The sequence below is a fragment of the Lycorma delicatula genome, chromosome 10, assembly GCF_047948215.1.
Source record: "Lycorma delicatula isolate Av1 chromosome 10, ASM4794821v1, whole genome shotgun sequence".
Taxonomy (NCBI): Eukaryota; Metazoa; Arthropoda; class Insecta; order Hemiptera; family Fulgoridae; genus Lycorma; species Lycorma delicatula.
The window spans coordinates 51,864,753-51,885,978 of record NC_134464.1 but is presented as its reverse complement, the minus strand read 5'-3'; the positions used below and the strand labels follow the sequence as shown (position 1 = coordinate 51,885,978).

At 28.6% G+C, this 21,226-nt stretch overlaps 1 protein-coding gene across 1 annotated transcript in view; it reads left to right on the top strand.

Annotated features, from left to right (window-relative positions):
- LOC142331533 (transmembrane protein 151B-like) overlaps positions 1–19,932 on the top strand; it is a 452,942-nt gene extending 433,010 nt beyond the window's left edge. The window contains exons 5-7 of the mRNA XM_075377518.1: positions 453–730; positions 13,344–13,765; positions 19,575–19,932. Of these exons, the coding sequence (XP_075233633.1) occupies positions 453–730; positions 13,344–13,765; positions 19,575–19,875 (1,001 nt within the window). The 3' untranslated portion in view covers positions 19,876–19,932. The remainder of the gene's footprint in view (positions 1–452; positions 731–13,343; positions 13,766–19,574) is intronic.
- Positions 19,933–21,226: the final 1,294 nt, after the last annotated feature.

Sequence of the window (21,226 nt, the reverse complement as noted above, 5' to 3'; positions counted from 1 at the left end):
TACTTTTATTCAAAATGGTATTGTCTCAAAAATGAATTCAGCTGTCTTTGAAGTTGATATGGATCTCATGTAGCCCTTACTCATCATCATTATTTAAAAATAATTAGTCTGGTCCTCATCAGAGACAGTTTCTGTGTGGGCTGATTGTCCTCCCATTCCCTTCCTTTATTTGTTTTTACTTGGGCAAGTGCCTTGGAGTTAAGTCAGTCACTCTGGTTCTCTGTGGCATAGTACCGAATCTTCTTTTATCCAACAGAGTGCCAGTTATTTCTTGAAGCTTAGTAGGGTAATGACATTGTGAGGTTGTATAACTATCCAAGAACTCTCTTCAGTATTCAGGGATTACACAATTACAAAACTAGTGGCTAAGATACCTATTGCATAAAACTATATCTTCTTTTACTATTCTTACTTGCCTAGTTAATTATAAAATAAATTTAATTTTTTTACAGGTTTTGCATTTGCAAATGTTGAAGCAGCTGCAGAATTCGAAGAACAAAGGTCGAGATTTTTTTCTGAGCATGAACGGTATGATGATTATATGGAAATGAGAGAAGGATTAGATCTTACAAATGTATCAGGTTTTAAAGAACATGTTATCGCTCTTGCTGATCCTGAGCGATTACCATGGTATGCTAGGCAAGCAGTATTTTGGTTGTGTTCATTTTGTTTGTTGTCATGGCCACTAAGACTTGTTCTTGAATATAACACTGCCTATGTTCATTACCAGGTAAATATTTATAAAACATACTATTTATATACAATTTTATATTAGTTTTACATCAAAATCGTGTAACTTTTGTTTTATGTAAAGTTTGGAACAGTTGAGAGGCAAGAAAAATAAAAGGCTTTCTCTTTAACGTAGGATTCAGAAATATCCTTTAAAAAGAAACTTATTTATATTAAATATCATTAAATTATAATTATTATGATATCCTGTGATATCATACTAAATCTACATATTTTTAGACTTTTGCTCCAAATATTTGTCATTTTCAACTGTTTGTGATCAAAATAAGACTGTTATATATTTATCTTATCATCAATTTAATTTATTGCATTTAATATCTATTCATAATAAATTTAATCATCTGTGTTTTAATTTTTGATATTTTTATTAATGTTCATGTCCAAAATATCTAGCAAAATATTTTTCTCCAAGAGTACATGTACTGTGTCCAGAAATGAAATGTAGAAGACTAATTTTTGTTTTTAATTCATAAAATCAGATTTTCACTACCAAAATATAAGAAATTGATTTTCCTTTGTTCTATAGAAAAAAAATTAGGTGAATAGAAATTAAAGAGAATTATTTGTCGTATAAACGAAGTCATTAGTCAAATTTTTATGGTTGTTGAGTGTTATCTAGAAAAAAAGATAAGTAGTCGTCAAAAACAGCACAAATGATTTTATCTGTATTATAAACTGCTATGCAATTTTTAAAAAATGTGTTTGTTAGATGACTTTTTCTTATTAATCTTTACAAAACTAGCATTAGTTATACGAGTAATTGTGTAATTGTATTGTGACCTCTGTTCGAAAATACACTAGTATGTGTATTATAATATTTATACTGGGGGAATTTTTCGATGAAATAATGATTATACTGAGATGAATAAATACATTCAAACAGATTAGTTTAACCCTTTTTCTTAATTGATTTTCTTTTTTTAATTACTCACCCATAAAGTGTAATTTAATTTTGCTAGTGGTTGTCACTATTAGTGACTGTTACAACAACATATCAATAAATATTTATTGTTTGAATATACAAAATACATGTACATTTTAATGTTTTTATTAATATTTGTTTTAATAGTTGGGCATACTTTCATTGAGATTGTTAAAATGCTGTTTTTTTTTTTTTTTTTGTCTTCAGTCATTTGACTGGTTTGATGCAGCTCTCCAAGATTCCCTATCTAGTGCTAGTCGTTTCATTTCAGTATACCCTCTACATCCTACATCCCTAACAATTTGTTTTACATATTCCAAACGTGGCCTGCCTACACAATTTTTCCCTTCTACCTGTCCTTCCAAAATTAAAGCGACTATTCCAGGATGCCTTAGTATGTGGCCTATAAGTCTGTCTCTTCTTTTAACTATATTTTTCCAAATGCTTCTTTCTTCATCTATTTGCCGCAATACCTCCTCATTTGTCACTTTATCCACCCATCTGATTTTTAACATTCTCCTATAGCACCACATTTCAAAAGCTTCTAACCTTTTCTTCTCAGATACTCCGATTGTCCAAGTTTCACTTCCATATAAAGCGACACTCCAAACATACACTTTCAAAAATCTTTTCCTGACATTTAAATTAATTTTTGATGTAAACAACTTATATTTCTTACTGAAGGCTCGTTTAGCTTGTGCTATTCGGCATTTTATATCGCTCCTGCTTCGTCCATCTTTAGTAATTCTACTTCCCAAATAACAAAATTCTTCTACCTCCATAATCTTTTCTCCTCCTATTTTCACATTCAGTGGTCCATCTTTGTTATTTCTCCTACATTTCATTACTTTTGTTTTGTTCTTGTTTATTTTCATGCGATAGTTCTTGCGTAGGACTTCATCTATGCCGTTCATTGTTTCTTCTAAATCCTTTTTATTCTCGGCTAGAATTACTATATCATCAGCAAATCGTAGCATCTTTATCTTTTCACCTTGTACTGTTACTCCGAATCTAAATTGTTCTTTAACATCATTAACTGCTAGTTCCATGTAAAGATTAAAAAGTAACGGAGATAGAGAACATCCTTGTCGGACTCGCTTTCTTATTATGGCTTCTTTCTTATGTTCTTCAATTGCTACTGTTGCTGTTTGGTTCCTGTACATGTTAGCAATTGTTCTTCTATCTCTGTATTTGAACCCTAATTTTTTTAAAATGCTGAACATTTTATTCCAGTCTACGTTATCGAATGCCTTTTCTAGGTCTATAAACGCCAAGTATGTTGGTTTGTTTTTCTTTAATCTTCCTTCTACTATTAATCTGAGGCATAAGATTGCTTCCCTTGTCCCTATACTTTTCCTGAAACCAAATTGGTCTTCTCCTAACACTTCCTCCACTCTCCTCTCAATTCTTCTGTATAGAATTCTAGTTAAGATTTTTGATGCATGACTAGTTAAACTAATTGTTCTGTATTCTTCACATTTATCTGCCCCTGATTTCTTTGGTATCATTACTATAACACTTTTTTTGAAGTCTGACGGAAATTCCCCTTTTTCATAAATATTACATACCAGTTTGTATAATCTATCAATCGCCTCCTCCCCTGCACTGCGCAGTAATTCTACAGGTATTCCGTCTATTCCAGGAGCCTTTCTGCCATTTAAATCTTTTAATGCTCTCTTAAATTCAGATCTCAGTATTGTTTCTCCCATTTCATCCTCCTCAACTTCCTCTTCTTCCTCTATAAAACCATTTTCTAATTCATTTCCTCCGTATAACTCTTCAATATATTCCACCCATCTATCGACTTTACCTTTCGTATTATATATAGCTGTACCATCTTTGTTTAACACATTATTACATTTTAATTTATGTACCCCAAAATTTTCCTTAACTTTCCTGTATGCTCCGTCTATTTTACCAATGTTCATTTCTCTTTCCACTTCTGAACACTTTTCTTTAATCCACTCTTCTTTCGCCAGTTTACACTTCCTGTTTATAGCATTTCTTAATTGCCGATAGTTCCTTTTACTTTCTTCATCACTAGCATTCTTATATTTTCTACGTTCATCCATCAGCTGCAATATATAGTCTGAAACCCAAGGTTTTCTACCAGTTCTCTTTATTCCGCCTAAGTTTGCTTCTGCTGATTTAAGAATTTCCTTTTTAATATTCTCCCATTCTTCTTCTACATTTTCTATCTTATCTTTTTTACTCAGACCTCTTGCGATGTCCTCCTCAAAAATCTTCTTTACCTCCTCTTCCTCAAGCTTCTCTAAATTCCACCGATTCATCTGACACCTTTTCTTCAGGTTTTTAAACCCCAATCTACATTTCATTATCACCAAATTATGGTCGCTATCAATGTCTGCTCCAGGGTAAGTTTTGCAGTCCACGAGTTGATTTCTAAATCTTTGCTTAACCATGATATAATCTATCTGATACCTTGCAGTATCGCCTGGCTTTTTCCAAGTGTATATTCTTCTATTATGATTTTTAAATTGGGTGTTGGCAATTACTAAATTATACTTCGCGCAAAACTCTATAAGTCGGTCCCCTCTTTCATTCCTTTTGCCCAGCCCGTATTCACCCACTATATTTCCTTCCTTGCCTTTTCCAATGCTTGCATTCCAATCTCCAACTATTATTAAATTTTCATCTCCTTTTACGTGTTTAATTGCTTCATCAATCTCTTCGTATACACATTCTACCTCATCATCATCATGGGCGCTTGTAGGCATATAGACGTTAACAATCGTTGTCGGTTTAGGTTTTGAATTTATCCTTATTACAATGACTCTATCGCTATGCGTCTTGAAATACTCCACTCTCCTCCCTATTTTCTTGTTCATCACGAAACCTACTCCTGCCTGCCCATTATTTGACGCTGAGTTAATTACTCTAAAGTCACCCGACCAAAAGTCGCCTTCCTCTTCCCACCGAACCTCACTAATTCCTACTATATCCACGTTTACCCTATCCATTTCCCTTTTTAAATTCTCTAGCCTACCAACCTTTTTTAAGCTTCTAACATTCCACGCTCCGACTCGTAGAATGTTATTTTTTACTTTTCTGGTGACCCCTTCCTTAGTAGTCCCCACCCGGAGATCCGAACGGGGGACTATTTTACCTCCGGAATATTTTACCAAGGAAGGCGCCTCCATTATTACTTTTGAAAATGCAGAGCCACATTTTCTTGGAAAAAAAAACAGCTGTAGTTTTCCATTGCTTTCAGCTGCGCAGTACTCAGAGGACTGAGTGATGTTGATATGGCCGTTTAAGTCATTGTGACTTATGCCCCTAACAACTACTGAAAGAGCTGCTGCCCTCTTTCAGGAATCATTCCTTAGTCTGGCTCTCAACAGATACCTCTCCGATATGGTTGCACCTTCGGTCCAGCTACTCTGTATCCCTGAGCACTCAAGCCCCCTCACCAACGGCAAGGTCTCATGATTCATAGAGGAGGAAAAAAAAATGCTGTAATACAGTTATAAAGTGTAATGTGTAACTTTATAAGTGGTTTGTTTTGAACTGGACAGAAAAACAATATAAATTCTAGACAGTGAAAATTGACTGGAAAAATTCATATTGAAAAATGGGTAATGTTGTCAGGGAAAATTTTCAGCCAACTTTCTGTGAAATATATGAAAAAATGAGAATTTATAAAACTTAGCCTCTTTATTTTGGAGAATATTGGATATGGCAAAATTTATGCAGGTGCTGCTAACCAAGAAACAGAAATGATGTTACTTATTGGGAACTTTTGTATTAATGAAATGATGACAGAAATGTTATTAAAACTTTTATGACAATGAGACATGGGTTGACATGGAAACCAAAGCACAACAATCACAGAGACGGAGAAATCATCTCATCAACTGAAAAACAGTATCAATTAAATTCTTTATGTGTCAGCACCATAGTGTTTGTTTTCATGTTGCTTTTATTCATCAGCAGTTTGATTTTAAGATCAGTAAATAACTGTTAAAGAATTTTAACAGTTATGCAAATTTTGACGGAGGTTGTAAGAAGTAGCTTTTTTTTTTATGTGGGAAAGAAATTTATAATTGCTTTACCTACTCATATACTGTTTCTTATAAATAATTTTTTCGTAAAACCCTTCTACTCTTAAAATTTACAGTCAAGCTTTCAAAGTTTTGATCATAAAATTAATCAACTTTGGGAGGCTGTCATTTTAAAACAGTCAAAGAAATTTAAAAAAAATTGTCATAAAATCAATTATAATTGTGTTTTATTTTCATTTTACTGTAAAATGATAGTAGAGACATAAATTTATAAATAAAATAGTGTTAGGAAAAAAATGCAAATTATTGATCGTTCAAAAATCATTTTTAACATTTTCTCATCAGACTAAGTAATAATTTAATATAATAATTCACTCATTAGAATACAAAGTGTGCCAATTAAATAAAGAGACTAATGAATCTACAGAAATTAATAATATTACTCTTGCCAAATTAAAGTTTATATTTTTGAAGTAATTGCTTCTAATGTCCACATGCTATTAATCTTGTACCTTTGGCACAAGATTTAGAAACAATTTTGAAATTTTTCTTCCGGTAATGCTTTCACTATGTAATTTCTGTTAATGTTGTTGTGATCACAGCTTAAATTTCATAGTTATTTTGATTTTATAGAATAAAAAGTTAACTTTTAGGAACAAAATGTGGAGAATAGAGTGTTTTAGGATTAATCTCTTTTTTGTCCCCCAAAATGCCTAAATCTTATTTGAGAATGGGTAGGTACATTGTCATCCAACAACTACCATTTTTTTTAATTAACCAGTTTTGCATCTCGCCTGACAAACTATATTCCACATCATCTGTAATACTTCTCATAGAACTTCTTCATATCATTGTTCCTTGAGGAACAAATTCCAGATGAAAAATTCCCATTGGAATCAAAAAAGGTGATCAACATGGTTTTGAAAATGAAACATATTTTCTGAAGAGGAGTAGATGATGAATCCATTTTAAACTTTTGTCACCTGAACTTTTCAAAATGTTGTGTGAGGATTATATCGAAACATCCAACTATCATCACCAGTAAAAAGTTCAGTTCAAAAATATTGAATCGTTTTCAGTAGTTCATTTTTAATAGTTTTCAGCAGGTCTGAATCCTACTTTTGCTCCTATTTTAATTTTTTAATGACACATTACTAGGTAATAATATATCTTTGACTGTGCTATTTCTCTTGCTTCAACTTTCCTTTACTAGGAAAACTTTTGTGGATCAAAGTACATATTATTTTATATTCTCATGTCAATACTAAAGACTGATTGGCGTCTCATTGGTTAATTGGTAGCTTATTATGTAAATTATAATTATAGCTCATGTAGTAATTTATTTAACATGCTATAAAATGAAAGCATACCTTCATAATAATATGCAGTTGTAAATTATATGACATACAAATATATATTTATCTTCTTTTATATTATCTGTGAAACAAAATTTATGGTCTAGTATATTGGTTTGAAACATCTCTTTTGCAAAATTTATATTATAGTACAATTTTACCAGTCATGGCTGAAAAAGATGCTTGAGGTAAGACTTCTTAGATAGCAGTAGTATGTCATTACTCATCTTGAAGTACAAAAATTTCTTGTTCAACTACAAAATTAACGATTTATTTTTTTCAATCAACTCTGCTTCCCATCCATTATCATTAATATAATTATCAAAAGTTCTTGTAATTACTGATATTTCAGCAAATACCATCCACTAGTTTTGGTAGCAAATGATGAGTTCTTGAAAACAGCAATTATTGCAGCAAATAAAAACACTGCAATATTTTTATATTTTAGCATGGCTTTCCACCCAGTCACAAATGAACATTCCTTATGGAAAAATATTATTATAGAAATATGATTTTGGTTTACACCATGTTAATATTTCTGCTTGCATTACATAATAATAATTTACAGTTTAGTTGTTTTGTAAATTTTGTTCATGTTTCATTCAAATGTTTTTAATATGTACTCATAATTATGCTTGTAATTTTAATGAAAATTTATACATAGAGTTATAATAAAACAATTTACAAAATTATATATAATTAGAATTACTGAATGATTTGCTGTATGGAGCACAGTTTTGTGATGCCAGTTTATACATTTACGGAGGTGGCACTCACCAGCATAAAATCAAATCTTTTATCATTATGCATACGTTACAGACTTAAAATTTTTCATACTTGGAAACATAACATAAACAAAAATCAAAGACTTAATGCCTGATATCAATTGACTCAAAGGTTGTCATATTTTAAAAGAGGACCAATGGAATTGTTAAATAAAAAAATTAACATAATTTAAAATTAAGATTTTTCTTTAACAATGTTTAAATAGTACTACGTAACTCCCATATTTTAAAATCACTTTTACTGGGATTACATCTAGGAGCACATGTATTAAATTTTGCTCTAGAACTACAACTTGCAGAGATTTGATCTGATGGTAGTTTATAACCAGAAAAGAGGCTTTTATTAGAAAAAAGGGATTTATTCAGAAAGTTGTAATAAAAAGCCCTCAAAAAATAAGGTATTGGTTATTAAGACTGAGTTTGAGGTAATTTAAAAAAAAAACTGTAAAGGACACTTACAAAGAAAACAGCATAAGTTTTTAAATATTAAAAAAAACTAGAATTGAGAAACTCTACAAAAAAGGTTCTAAAATTAATCCAATCTGAAATTAAATTAAAAATGAGCTAATTTAAATAAAACATAAGAAAAACAGAAATTATAGGACTGTAATCTTAGTGGTGAAGGCATGTTTAAGTGAGGTAGGATGGAGGACACCCTTAACCTGAAAATTATGTTTTTGTTTTTGAATATTCATTATTTAAAAATATGTTGCTATATATAAAAAACAGACAAATGAGATTAAATTATTTGATTTATTTGAGGTTTGATTTATTATAGAATATTTTTTTTTTTTGTGTAAAATTATTTTATATTAAAAAAATGAATTGTTTAATACAATTTTCAAAATTACTGACTTTTTATTTATAACTTAGTAATACAGGACACCAGTGAATCTAGTGATTTTAGAATTATAATAAAATAGTAAATTATTTCATTATTTAATTTCTAGTGAATAAATTAAAAATGTAAATCATTTATAAATTATCAGAAAATCGTATTTATTAAATAAACAACCATTTTCGTACAGGCACATGGTAATAATTTTGTATAGTTCACCCATCACTCTTTGCAACATCTCCACAGGAATTCAATTAACTTCTATTTGAAATTGTTATACTCCTGAGTAGTGTGAGATATTGGGAAAAAATTAGGAAAAAAATTTCTAAAAAGGTTTTAATGTGGGAATCATGTTTTCACCCCTTTCTCTATCAACTGTAAAATCATGAAGTCCAATAATTCAAAAGGAATTGATTGTGAATCACAGTGTACCTTTGGAAAATTAATAATTCTCTCATGAAATGCTCCTTGATTCTTATGGGATTACCACAGAAGTATAATAAGAAAAGGTTAATTAAAAAAAAAAAAAACTGATAAATGAAAATTAGCTTCATCATTCAATATTTCAGTTTTTGATTTTCTTAGCCGTATTTTTACAGCACATCATTTTGTAGGTTACTAGTGAAGTTTTATATTTTTACACATAAAATTTACTAAACAATGGTTTTAGATAGCTTAAGTGTTGATGTACTGATTAGTTGGAACTTTGTTTAATAGACTTTTTTGCAGCTTTATTATTAATATGTTTGTTTATGTTTTTGTTATGCTGCAACTTGTATTTTTTATATGTAGCCTTCAGCTTCAAAATGTTGAACTCAATTCTTTTGAGGTTAGACTTACAGAACAGGTCAATTACAATGAATACCAAACTGTCTTCAAAATTTCCACTAAACAATTAAAAAATTGTCATTGTTTTTGTAAAAGAAATTGAACAATAAAAGACATTATACTTCAGTCCACAACTCTTTTTTTTTCTTTTTTTTAATGAAATGAGTTAAAAGCCATATCACATCTGTACACTATACAGTAGCATATACTGTTAACAAACAAATATCATATAATTGTTCATGTATTTCTGTCTTATTTTTATTGATATGATTTTTAATGCATGTATATTAATTTTACAATAATATTTTTAATTTATTTGCATTTATAGTGATGTATTTATTATTGAACATTTTGCATTTACAAAAAAGTATGTAACACCAAAAGTAAAAGCTCTAACTAAATTGTCCCTCTAGTATTTCCATCCCAACATTATTTTATAACTACTTTTAATTATATATTAAAGTTTTATGCACAAATTCATAATTTAGATATGCATAATTACATATTAACAAAAGACACCATGATGAATCCAATATACTTAGGTAACAGATTGATAGTAAATAGATGAATGAAAAGAATTATGAAAAAAATAACAAATTAATAGAAAGAAAAAAACCTTTTATTTTCACAAGAATTACTAATTGTTGAGTTAGAAACAAACTCGTTTGGTGATACACCAAATTTACTATCATTACTAGCAAATGGGTCAAATGTAAAAACATGTATGACTCAGCTTCAGTAAGAGAAATTTTAATGGAATTATTTTGGGTTTAATTGTTGTTTTAATCTAAATAAAAGAGTAATGCAAAATTTTTCATTTATATAAGGTTTATTGAAATTGTAAAACAATACTTTTTTTTTTTGCTTACATAAGCGATTTATAAGCAGAGTATTTTGAATACTCTTCTTTTATTACCAACCTCTGTGGCAGAGTGACAGCATTTATGCCTTTCATCCAGAAGGTTCAGGGTTTGAATCTTGGTCAGGTTTGGTATTTTCAATACACTTTAAAATTAATCTGTTATTAACTACAATTAAGTATAAGTCTATTGGTGCTTGAATAATAAAATCATAATGAATTAATAATGTATTGCCTTCTGCTAGGTATGATGTTGAAATGTAGAAAAAAAGGTAAGTCAGTTTATTAAAAAAATGTGGTTTTGCTGTAATTTATGTTAATGAATGTTAGTATTTTCTTTAGTATTAATGAGATATCATAAATTAAGTTATGTATAAAAGAATACTTAATATCATCATAATTATTGTGTGCCAAACCTTGTCACAGCTTTAATGATTAATTGCTTGGGAATTAAAAAGAAAATTTTCATAAAGCTTCTAAGGAGAAGTTTTTATAACGTAAAAAAGAATTATTTATTTGTTTAATTTTTATCAACAATTGATAAAGGCTAACATGCAAAAATGTTCAAAAGATCATTAGTCTGGACAGAAAATTAATATTAATATTTATAATAGTTAACAAAATGACATAACTCACCCAATTTCTTTACCAACAGTGACACTGTGTATGAAGGCTCTTTTATTATTAAACTGCTTCTGAGTGAACACCTAAGTTTCTACTACACTTAGATATCAACTCTAGATACTCTGGTTGCACAGAAAGTGATCCATTTTTAACACCTCCAAATTCTGTTTCTCACATTCAGTTGCCAGCTCTCAGAAACATAAATTGTTATAGATTGCACCACATCTGTATAAACTATTAACTTTGTACTTGTCCCAAGTTGGATGACTACAACCTTGAATTTAAACTTCATGTTGCCTTCCGGCCATGTTCCAATCTGTGTCTGATACCACTATTGCAGTCCTCAGGGCTGCTCATGAATATGGAGCCATAGTGCTTGCACTGGTTCCTAGACATCTCACTTCTTTATCCTCCAATATAAGATTTTCTTGGGATTTACCAACTCCTAGTTACTCTGTTTTGTTGAAAACAAAACACTATTTTGCGTATTCATCATCCAAGTTTCTAATCTTGTATGCTAGCTTTTTGGCATCTTCAGCAATAAGCAATTGATCATCTTCAAACAGCAAGGTCTAAAGGTAGCCATTCTATCTTAATTCCTATTTTGAAATATTTACAGATCTGTCTTCCCATTGTATTCATTTGAATAGAATTTAGAAATTGTTGGAAGTAGTCAACATCATTATTTCCAAACTTTGTACTATGAAATGAAGGTGATAAATCTTTTCCTAATTTAATTGAACCACAGTAATCTTTGTACATTGTAATAATCAATAATCATTCATACTTACACATAATTGAAATTAGACCTCTGTAAAACATCAAACAATATTGTTAGCAAGACAGCGTCATAAGCCTTCTCCCTATCTATCAGTCCCAAATGCATGTCAAGGTTCTTGATGTCCTTTTTTTTAATTATTGCAAGCTAAATATATTTCCCAGGCAAGACCCCTCTACTATAAACCTGATTTTCTCTTCTACATTTTATAAAATACTTTATTCTTGCTTTCAGTATCCTGCTGTACAGTCTACCAAATGAGCTGGTTCCATTTCCAGAGGTCCTAATACAAAATTAAGGATAAAATTTAAATAAATGAAATAAAGTCTATTTCTCATCAAACCATTCATTCAAGACCTCTTAAATGAACTTAAACTGGATAAATTCATTTAATAGATTTATCCAGTAAAATTGTCATAAAATTCTGAAAAGACTGGGACAGACAGTATAAAGGAACAATTAATGTAACCCTTTTTGCAAGAGATAATGCATTTGTGCACAGGCTATACTCAATAGGGTAAAACATTTTCATAAAATAGTCTATGATAATAATATATACTTTTTCAGTGTTATAAGTAAAGTTAGTTCATTTTCATTGTGACATTGTATGTGGTATTTTTATGAAGATAAACTAATTAGAAGTGTTTTGTGACTATTATTTTGATTAGAAGTTAGTTTTCAGTAATAATTAGTAGGAAGTGCTGATTGTAAAGCAAATAGTCTGAACAATTTAATTAATTAGACTATTGGTTTGGTTATAATGTAACTTAATTTCTCTTTATAATGCAGTCAGATCATTTCATGGTTATTAAAGCTATAAATACGTTCTCAATAGTTAATTATGTAAATAAATTTTGTTCAAGAAAAATTGAGTACCTAGTTCTGATGTTAGTTTAATTTATAACAATGTAATGTTGTGCTGTAAGCTTTTATACATACATGCATATTAAAACAGTTACTTATAATTAATTGCATAATTACTTTCATATCCTTAAAATTATTATTAATAATATACAAAATAAAAATATTATTTACTGCTTATTCTTTTTAAAAATTTACATTATCACTTTCACAGTGCATACCACTCATCACATGTTTGAATTTTAAAAAATAAAAAAATAGGATGTTACCCCTTCTTAGTTACTCCTTCTTTTTTTGAATTTAAAAAAAAATTATATTATAATTATTTAATATCAATATAATTACTTATTATAATATAATAATTAATATCAATTATATTTGATATTAATTATTAATCCGCTAGGATGCTTAACTACAAATTTATAAAAAATGTCTTAAAATTGTTTAAAAATATTGTAATAATTTTATAAATTTAATTATGAAACTAACTAGATGTATTCTTAAGCCATATTTCAATTTGAACGTTGGAAATGTTTTAAAAAAGTGGTTAAAAAATAAATTTAGATTAATCTGAATGAACTCTCCATAAAATTAATAGTTAATTCTAAAGACATGGATCAAATAATTATAATTTATATTTTACCTGAATATGTGCTGAAGTTCATGTGATATTTTAAATATATTATTCAATTTTTATTGTAATAATCTTATTACGTTTTAGGTGACAAAATTATTTGGTGTAAATTATGAAAATAATGGTAGCAGTGTAACGACTCCAACTGTTATGCCTCATTCTATTTATAGTAGAGGCCAGTTATCTCAAGGAGCAAGCACTGTAGATAGTGGAGAATTAGAGTGGTGTATCAGAGAAAATACTAGTCTGGTACCTAGTTATTCAGAAGCGCTTCTAATGTCAGCTACTGATAGTAGAATTCAACCAACTAATTCGTCATACAGCATTCGTAACTCCAACAATAATAACAATAACAATAATATAACAAATAACGATGGAACAGGCATACAGGAGCAACAACAACGTCGTAATAGTAATCGTCGTTCCTGGAATAGCATTCTAAATTTTAATCCAGGTCAAAGATCTTCATGGTCTAGAGGAAGTGCTCAGTTTGAAACAACTTTATCAAGGTTAGTTATTTCATTAAATTTTTTAATATACAATAGAATTTTGTATTGTACTTACTCACCATCAAAGTTGCTGAATTTGACTTTCAAAAAGTATAATCCTTATCAGTTCAGATAAATTGAGAACAGATTAAATTTTTGAGAACAGACAAATTTTTGGTCACATACTAAAAAGTTTTATTTTACAATCATTTTTTCTTTTCCTTTCCCTCGTACCCTTAGGTATCAGAATCATTCATAACTGACAATTAGAAATAACATTCTTATTGAACTTTCCCAGTGTTTGCATAGAACTTTAAAATTTGTCTGTAAAAAAAATAAAATGTTTCTTTTTTACTCTTATTTGTTTATTTACTTATCTAAAAGTAGTAGTAAAAAAATATTCTTAATTTATTTATTCAATTAATAAATATTTATAAAAATTCACTCCTGTAATAAATTTATCCCATATAATTTATCCAATATTGTAAAAATACCTAAAAAGACAACATTTTGATATTCTAGTATGGTTAAAGTTAGATAATTGTCAGCCTTATAACATCTCATTTAGAAAAAAAGCTGACAACACAGTTTTAGACTTTCTTGTCACTGAAAGTCATACACAAGGAGCACTAGTATAGCCCTTCAGTATATCCACTTAGTAACTAGTTAAGAGCATTTTTTGGGGTGGGGGTACGATTTTGAAAAAAAAATTGTTTGCAAATATTATTTTTTAGTTGTTAACAAATGTGCCTAAGAAAAATAAAACCTTAATTAGACAAAATCTCGAGATAGTAAGAGTGACCTTGCTCTACAGCCTCACCCCCCCTGAACTTTTGAATTGAAAATTTAATTGCATCAATGTCCTATATACAGAAGTAATCTAAGCAAGTTTGGTCAAAATCGGTGTAGTAGTTCTGGAGATAAAAGGTGTGAGACACCAAAAACACACGTACATACAAAGATCTGGAAGATTTCTATCCTGTTTTTGGTTCTTAGGAATCAAAACATCAAGATCCGGTGAAAACTGCATATGCTCAAACTGGGCTGGATTACAATACTTTCCCTTCTACTGCTATAGTGCTAAACGGAAAAGTAAAAATATATAACATTTTTCAGGTTGATAGATTCAAACACAGTTATCCCATTTTTATTGGGAATATATTTTGACCACTCCTATGATAAGAATTAAAAAAAATAGTTCTCATTCGTACAATATCTCATTGAGAAAAACATTTTTTTTTAATGCTGTTTGATGACTGAAACAGTAACAAATCAGAAAAATGTGTAAAAACGATTTACGGGAAGAGGGTTTTTTATTTGTTTTTTCATAAAATTTCAATAATATTATTTCTGGTGTATTATTTTTTTCATAAAGAGAATATTAAATTTGTTTAAAATTTTCATTAGTCCATCCTCCAAATGTTTAGCTACATTCATTTCATGACTTCATATGAATTTTTTTAGTAAAATGAATCCACCTGGTAAACAAGCAACTATACCAAAGTTCAGGCTTGCTGGATAAATTGTACCTGTAACATGTTTAGAAAATAAATTAATTAGAAGTATTTGTTTGATACTGTATAATTAATTGTCTGATTGGTTCTTTGAGAATGATCATCAATTGAGCCTTTAGCATTACCCTATTAAATAATAGGGTAACAGACCCTAGGGCTACAGACTCAACTGCAAAAAGGTAGTGAACTTTCTCAGTGTACTTTTTAGGTGAAATTAAAAACAATATTTTAATCTGAAAATCAAATTTTATTTGGTTCTGTAACATAAACATAGTTACATGATCTGTCACAACCATCAAATGAGCTACACATTTTTCTTGTTTGCTGTATCCATTCATGATGGTATACATTTCCAGTAAATAATAATTTAATTGACATATTAATGTCAAATAAGTTGAGTTAGTGAACTCAACTTATTTGACATTACTTCTGTTACTTTGAATTATGTGTTACTCTTAGATCATTTTCAGTAGCTGAACCTGAACTTTCAAAGTTATCCAATCTTTAAAGTTATGTAATTTTGATCATCTTCTAAATCTGTTAAACCAGTCTTAGCTGATATAGAATACTTCATCAATTTTACATTCTTGTTGCTTTAAAATCTGAAATATTATAAAGCCTTTTCAGAAATAGTTCCTTGATTAAGAAATAGATATATGAGCCAGTTGTATTTGGTAGATAATAATTCTTTCTGTTAAAATTTGTTTTCACTTCTGATACAAGACACAAGACTTCCAAAAGTTTATAAAAAGGAGTTGCTCAAAAGGAGTATTAAAATTTTAAACTGCTTCTTATATAGTAATTATATGTAATGTCTGTCAGAATGGAACAAAAGGGTTAGCACTTCCTTTCCTATGGAAAGGAAGTGCTAACATTTTATTTTAACAGTGTTTTTTCTATATTGTCCTTCAAAGTTATTGTTGGGTTCTATTGTTGGGAGTGTTATAACCATCCTTTTGCCACACAGAGTGTAACAGGGATCAGGTAAACACGAGTTGAAACTAATTACGAGCCCTCTCTTAACAAATGTTCACTAGATATATATATTTGATGTCTTTTAGAATACAACATTAAAAAATTAATCAGTGTTTAATTATTATTATTCCCTTTCAAAATGTACATTTTTAGAGAATTTTACTTTGATATATAATACTTGATTTTTCTATTATTCAGTATAATAATTATGCAAAATTATATATAATTCTTAAAATTTAATAAATATTATAATTTTAAAATCTATAAAAATGTAAATGTTTGTTTGTTCAAAATCTTAAATCTCCAAAAGTTCTTCACCGATTGCTTTTAAATTTTGACACAACATTGCATTCGAAGACGCACATGTTTTTAGGTACCTACTATTTATATACCTAAGATGTCACACCTGTGACAGGTAAAAACATGCTTTTTTAAAAAACAGTGCTATCTTTTTGATGTAAAAGCACACTATACTAAATATTTGATGATTCCATTTTAATGTTTCCGATATGTCTGTCCGCTATAGACTAAAAAACTACTGGACCAATTTACGCATGGGGAAAAGGAAGAAAGGGAAAAATCAGAAAAGGGAAAAATTGATAAAGGTAAAAGGGAAGAAGGGGAAAATGGAAAAAAGAAAAAAAGGGGAAAACAGGGAAAAGAAAAACTAGGAAAAGGACATGTAAAGGGGAAAGGAAAAAAGAAAAGGGGTAAGGGAAAGGAAAATATGAGAAACAGAAATGAGGGAAGGAAAAGGAAAGAGGAGAATGAGGGGAAAGGAAATCATATTGCACTTGTGAGCTCAATAGTTCATTAAATGATGTATTATCATATCACTTATTAGTACATAAATTTCATTTGGAGAGGCTGTATCTATGTTAGTACGATGCACCTATAAGCAGTGTGTAGTATCATTTATGATTTACTTAAATACTATATATAAATATAATTATATATTTTATTAAAAAAAATTGCTTAAATTGTTTAGGAATAATAAGGAAGAACCTAATTAATATAAAAAGTTAAATAAAACAATGCCATTTTTTGAATTTTACAAATAAATATTTCATTTCTTTGTAAAAAAATTTATTTACTTTTTAATTATGAATTCAAGGTGCACTAATTATATTTGCTGTTCAGGAATATTATAATATGAGTCTGAATAAACCTCTGATATAAAATTATTTAAATAAAACTGATAAAAAAGTACCAACAAAATATATTACAAGATTTTAGTGCTTCACTGAAAAATTATTTTTAAGAAAAAAATATTTTATGAACTTTCTTAATTAAACAAACTGATAATAGAATTAATTTATATAAAACTTAAATCAATCCGATTAAAATAAATAACTTTCTTGAACTTTCACATTTTATGTAGAGGTTTCAGTTTTGAATCCCAGCCAGACCTTTTTGTCATATGCTACCAATTTCCATTGGGCTAATGACCATAGCTATTGATTCCTGATCTTTCATAATAAAAAAGTAACTTTCTGTTATCTTGTAAAAATAAAAAAAGCAATAAGTTTTAACGTATAAATTGTAAAAAAACAACTGTTTAGAAATGGTAACACATCACACTTATAAAAAGATTGCTGTACCCATAGAGATAAGTAAACCATACCATATATGAACATAGATGTCACATCAATAATGCAAATGACATTTCAACATATGAACACTGATACCATGTAAGCTGCCATGTGACCTGCATATGTCTTAATATATTCCCTGTTTAAGTTACTCTTATTTATTGGTTGATTAAACCTTTTATTTATTTGTAAATCTTATTGAAGTTAACAAGATTATTAATGATTAAATGTACATGATTACTGTTTAAGACATTTTAGGTAGCCATGACATTCAGGCTGGAGGCCAATGATTTGTTCTTCACTACCTTCCTTTCTGTATAACAAAAATAAAATTCTTAAATATAAAGAAATCTGTTTTTACTTTATTTTGTAGTCAGTTTTGTTTGCTGTAAAAGATACATCTTATTAAATTTTAAACTTATTTAAAATACCTTTTGTAGATAATTCACAAACTTCGTTTACTTAGAATACAATTGTTATTGTAAGCAATAACCTAACATTATACTTTTAGTAAAAACATTGAATTTAATTAATTTTTTAACAGATTTTATTTGCTTTGATATCTTGGATATTACTTAGTAACAACAATAAGTAAAACAAATATTACTCTTAGGACACCCTAATATATTTTAAATACAAATTTCTATTTAAAAAAGGTAGTTGTAGAAAATAATCTGAAAACATATAAACTAAATACTTCCTATAGTAAAAACTGTGTATTTAATTAATTTTTCAACAGATTTTAATATGCTTTCATAAGCATAACCACGATGGGACAGGGTGGGCACTTGCCTCCCCCTGGCTCACTTAGTCAAACGAAAAATTATAGGTCAATATCAATAGGTTATAATGGTACTGGACGGCAAGAAACCATGTTTGAATCGTGGCAAGAGTGCTGTTGGAACTGGTGGTTCAAGGTCTGGATGGTCTGTGGTAAAATTCAAAGATTATAGGGAAGTATCGAGGTTGGATTTTGTAGCGGAAAAGTTCTGGTCCCTCCTGTTCCTCATTTAAGTGCTGCAATCAATGCAAGTGAGTTAGTTGAGTGAGTTGATGCATTTTATCTAGTAAAAACTGCAATCCCTTAACAATAACAATTTAAAATGGATATTAGAAACTTTGTTAGCACGAAGTTATGTATCTCTGTTATTTTCATTTGAGTTGATGAGTTGCAAAACCATCTAATTAAAGCAACCTAAAATGTTTAGGAAATGCGAAAACTGCTTTTTTTTGTAATAATAGTGATTTTGATGTTGTCTTTATTTTGAAATTTTAAGAAAAATCATACAATACTAAATAAGAAAATAATAACAAGTGTACCACACTCTGATAATTTTAATTAACGATTGAAAATGTAATTGGCTACTTTTGCAGCAGGTTTACTTATCTAGATGGTTTTTAATTTTGAAATGGTTGATTTTGCAACTAGCTACTTCTGCTAGTTGCAAATAATAAAACAAATTTATAAAAAATATTAAAGGTTATTAAAAAATACCGTCATTCAATAATAAAAAACATTAAAAGTTTGATAGCTATTAAATAGTGAATGGTTCAAAATTAATAATAATCCAATTTTTTTTTGTGATAAAGTTCAATCATTACAAAAGTTGTTATGTTAAAGACAACACAATCTCGACATAAAAATGTCCAATCAGAACCCATTTCTTTATTTCTTCAGTGTTCTCATCAAATAAAATAATTTTTTTTATATTACAAATCTTTAATGTGTATTTTTTTATCAAACTTCAGGTCTTCAACACAGAACAGACTAGTTCTTTATTATCCAAGTTCATTAGCAGAAACTTGTCCTGAGGATCCATTCCATGGACGAGAACAAACAACTCCAACTACTGAAGATCCTCCAACGTACGAAGAAGCGTTAAGATTTCCAGCATTAACACGTCTAAGAAGATCTTTAACAGATCGAGGTGAAATCTGTAGAAGAGCATTTTTTTCACAACGTCGATCTTACCATTTAAATGAGAATACCGCCTCGCCTTCACCATCTACACGTCCACGTACATTGATTACAATGGAAACTAGCTTATAGCATTTTTCAATTAAAATCATTGTAATCATTGTCATCCAAAAATCATTTGTTGTTTTAAAAAAGTCATGATAATTTTTTTTTAAATCTCTTGTTTCTTATGTATTTAAGAAATTTGAAGTGTAATATTCTGAAATAATTTTTGCACAGTTAATTAAGACTTTGTATATATGTTTGCATAATTTAAAATTACAGTATTATTATCTTCATGCGCAAAAAAAATATTTGTTTATGGAAAAATTGTTTTTAAAAACTAGAAGTCTCTTGTAATACTTATGAACACTTTTAAAATAGAAAAATAAGATAATTAAGAACTGGTTTTTGCTGTTAGCTGTCTGTTTTAAATTTCTCTTGCATTCATTATGTTTCTTTGTATGAATACGTATGAGTATACACACTTATATGTATGTATATATACTATATTTATATATGTTCTTTTTTAGGTGTACAGTACTTGTTGCGATTTTTGTTTTAAATTATATAAGTGTATCTGTTTAAATTATATAAATTTATGAAATTATTTGAGAAATGTTTTATAACATTTTTTTTGCACAAAAATTTTGTTTACAAAAAAACCTTACGTTAGACTTTAAAATTTCAATTACAGTCATAATGAATTTTTAGTGTTTTCCATTTATTCAACTACTTTTAAGGATTAAATTTGACAATGACTTTTGTGTTAATTGTATAATTATTATACTGGTAATTAGTGTATTATATTAATTGTTACAATCTGAGCTTAGTAAATTTTTAAAATGTATGGTAGTAAGCTTATCTTTACTTAAATTTTGACTGTGTAATTAAATTTTTTTAACGATTTTAACTTATAATTTAATTTATTCATGTATAAATAGTATGTTTTATTATACCAGGAAAAATAAGGCAATTGTCCCATCAGAGTTTTACTTCTCTAAACTCTGATGATTTTTTTTTTATTTTGATTTATCAGTAAAATACTCAAGAAGAACTCTTAAAATAAAAAGAGATTATGAATTTTCAAATTTATGGCGTAAAGAAATAGAAACGTTTTTTCATCTTTTGGTTATTACTTTTTCTTTATTTTATTTCCTTCTGTTTATTTTAATTACTTCAGTGAATAGTTTTTTTTTTTATTTCAGACAAATTATAAGACATTTCTTTATAATGACATTGAATGTGTATTGTAAATGAAAAAACTGAGATTTAAGTAAAAACTCTTTTATTCTAAACAAATATATATAAATTTGTTGAACTGCTGAAATTTAGATATCTAGACCAGTGTATCAACAGACCAGAAATATAAAGATTAATTATCTTACATAAAAAATATATATTTATTACTTATTTGCAGGTATTTTTTTGATTCTATATTTTG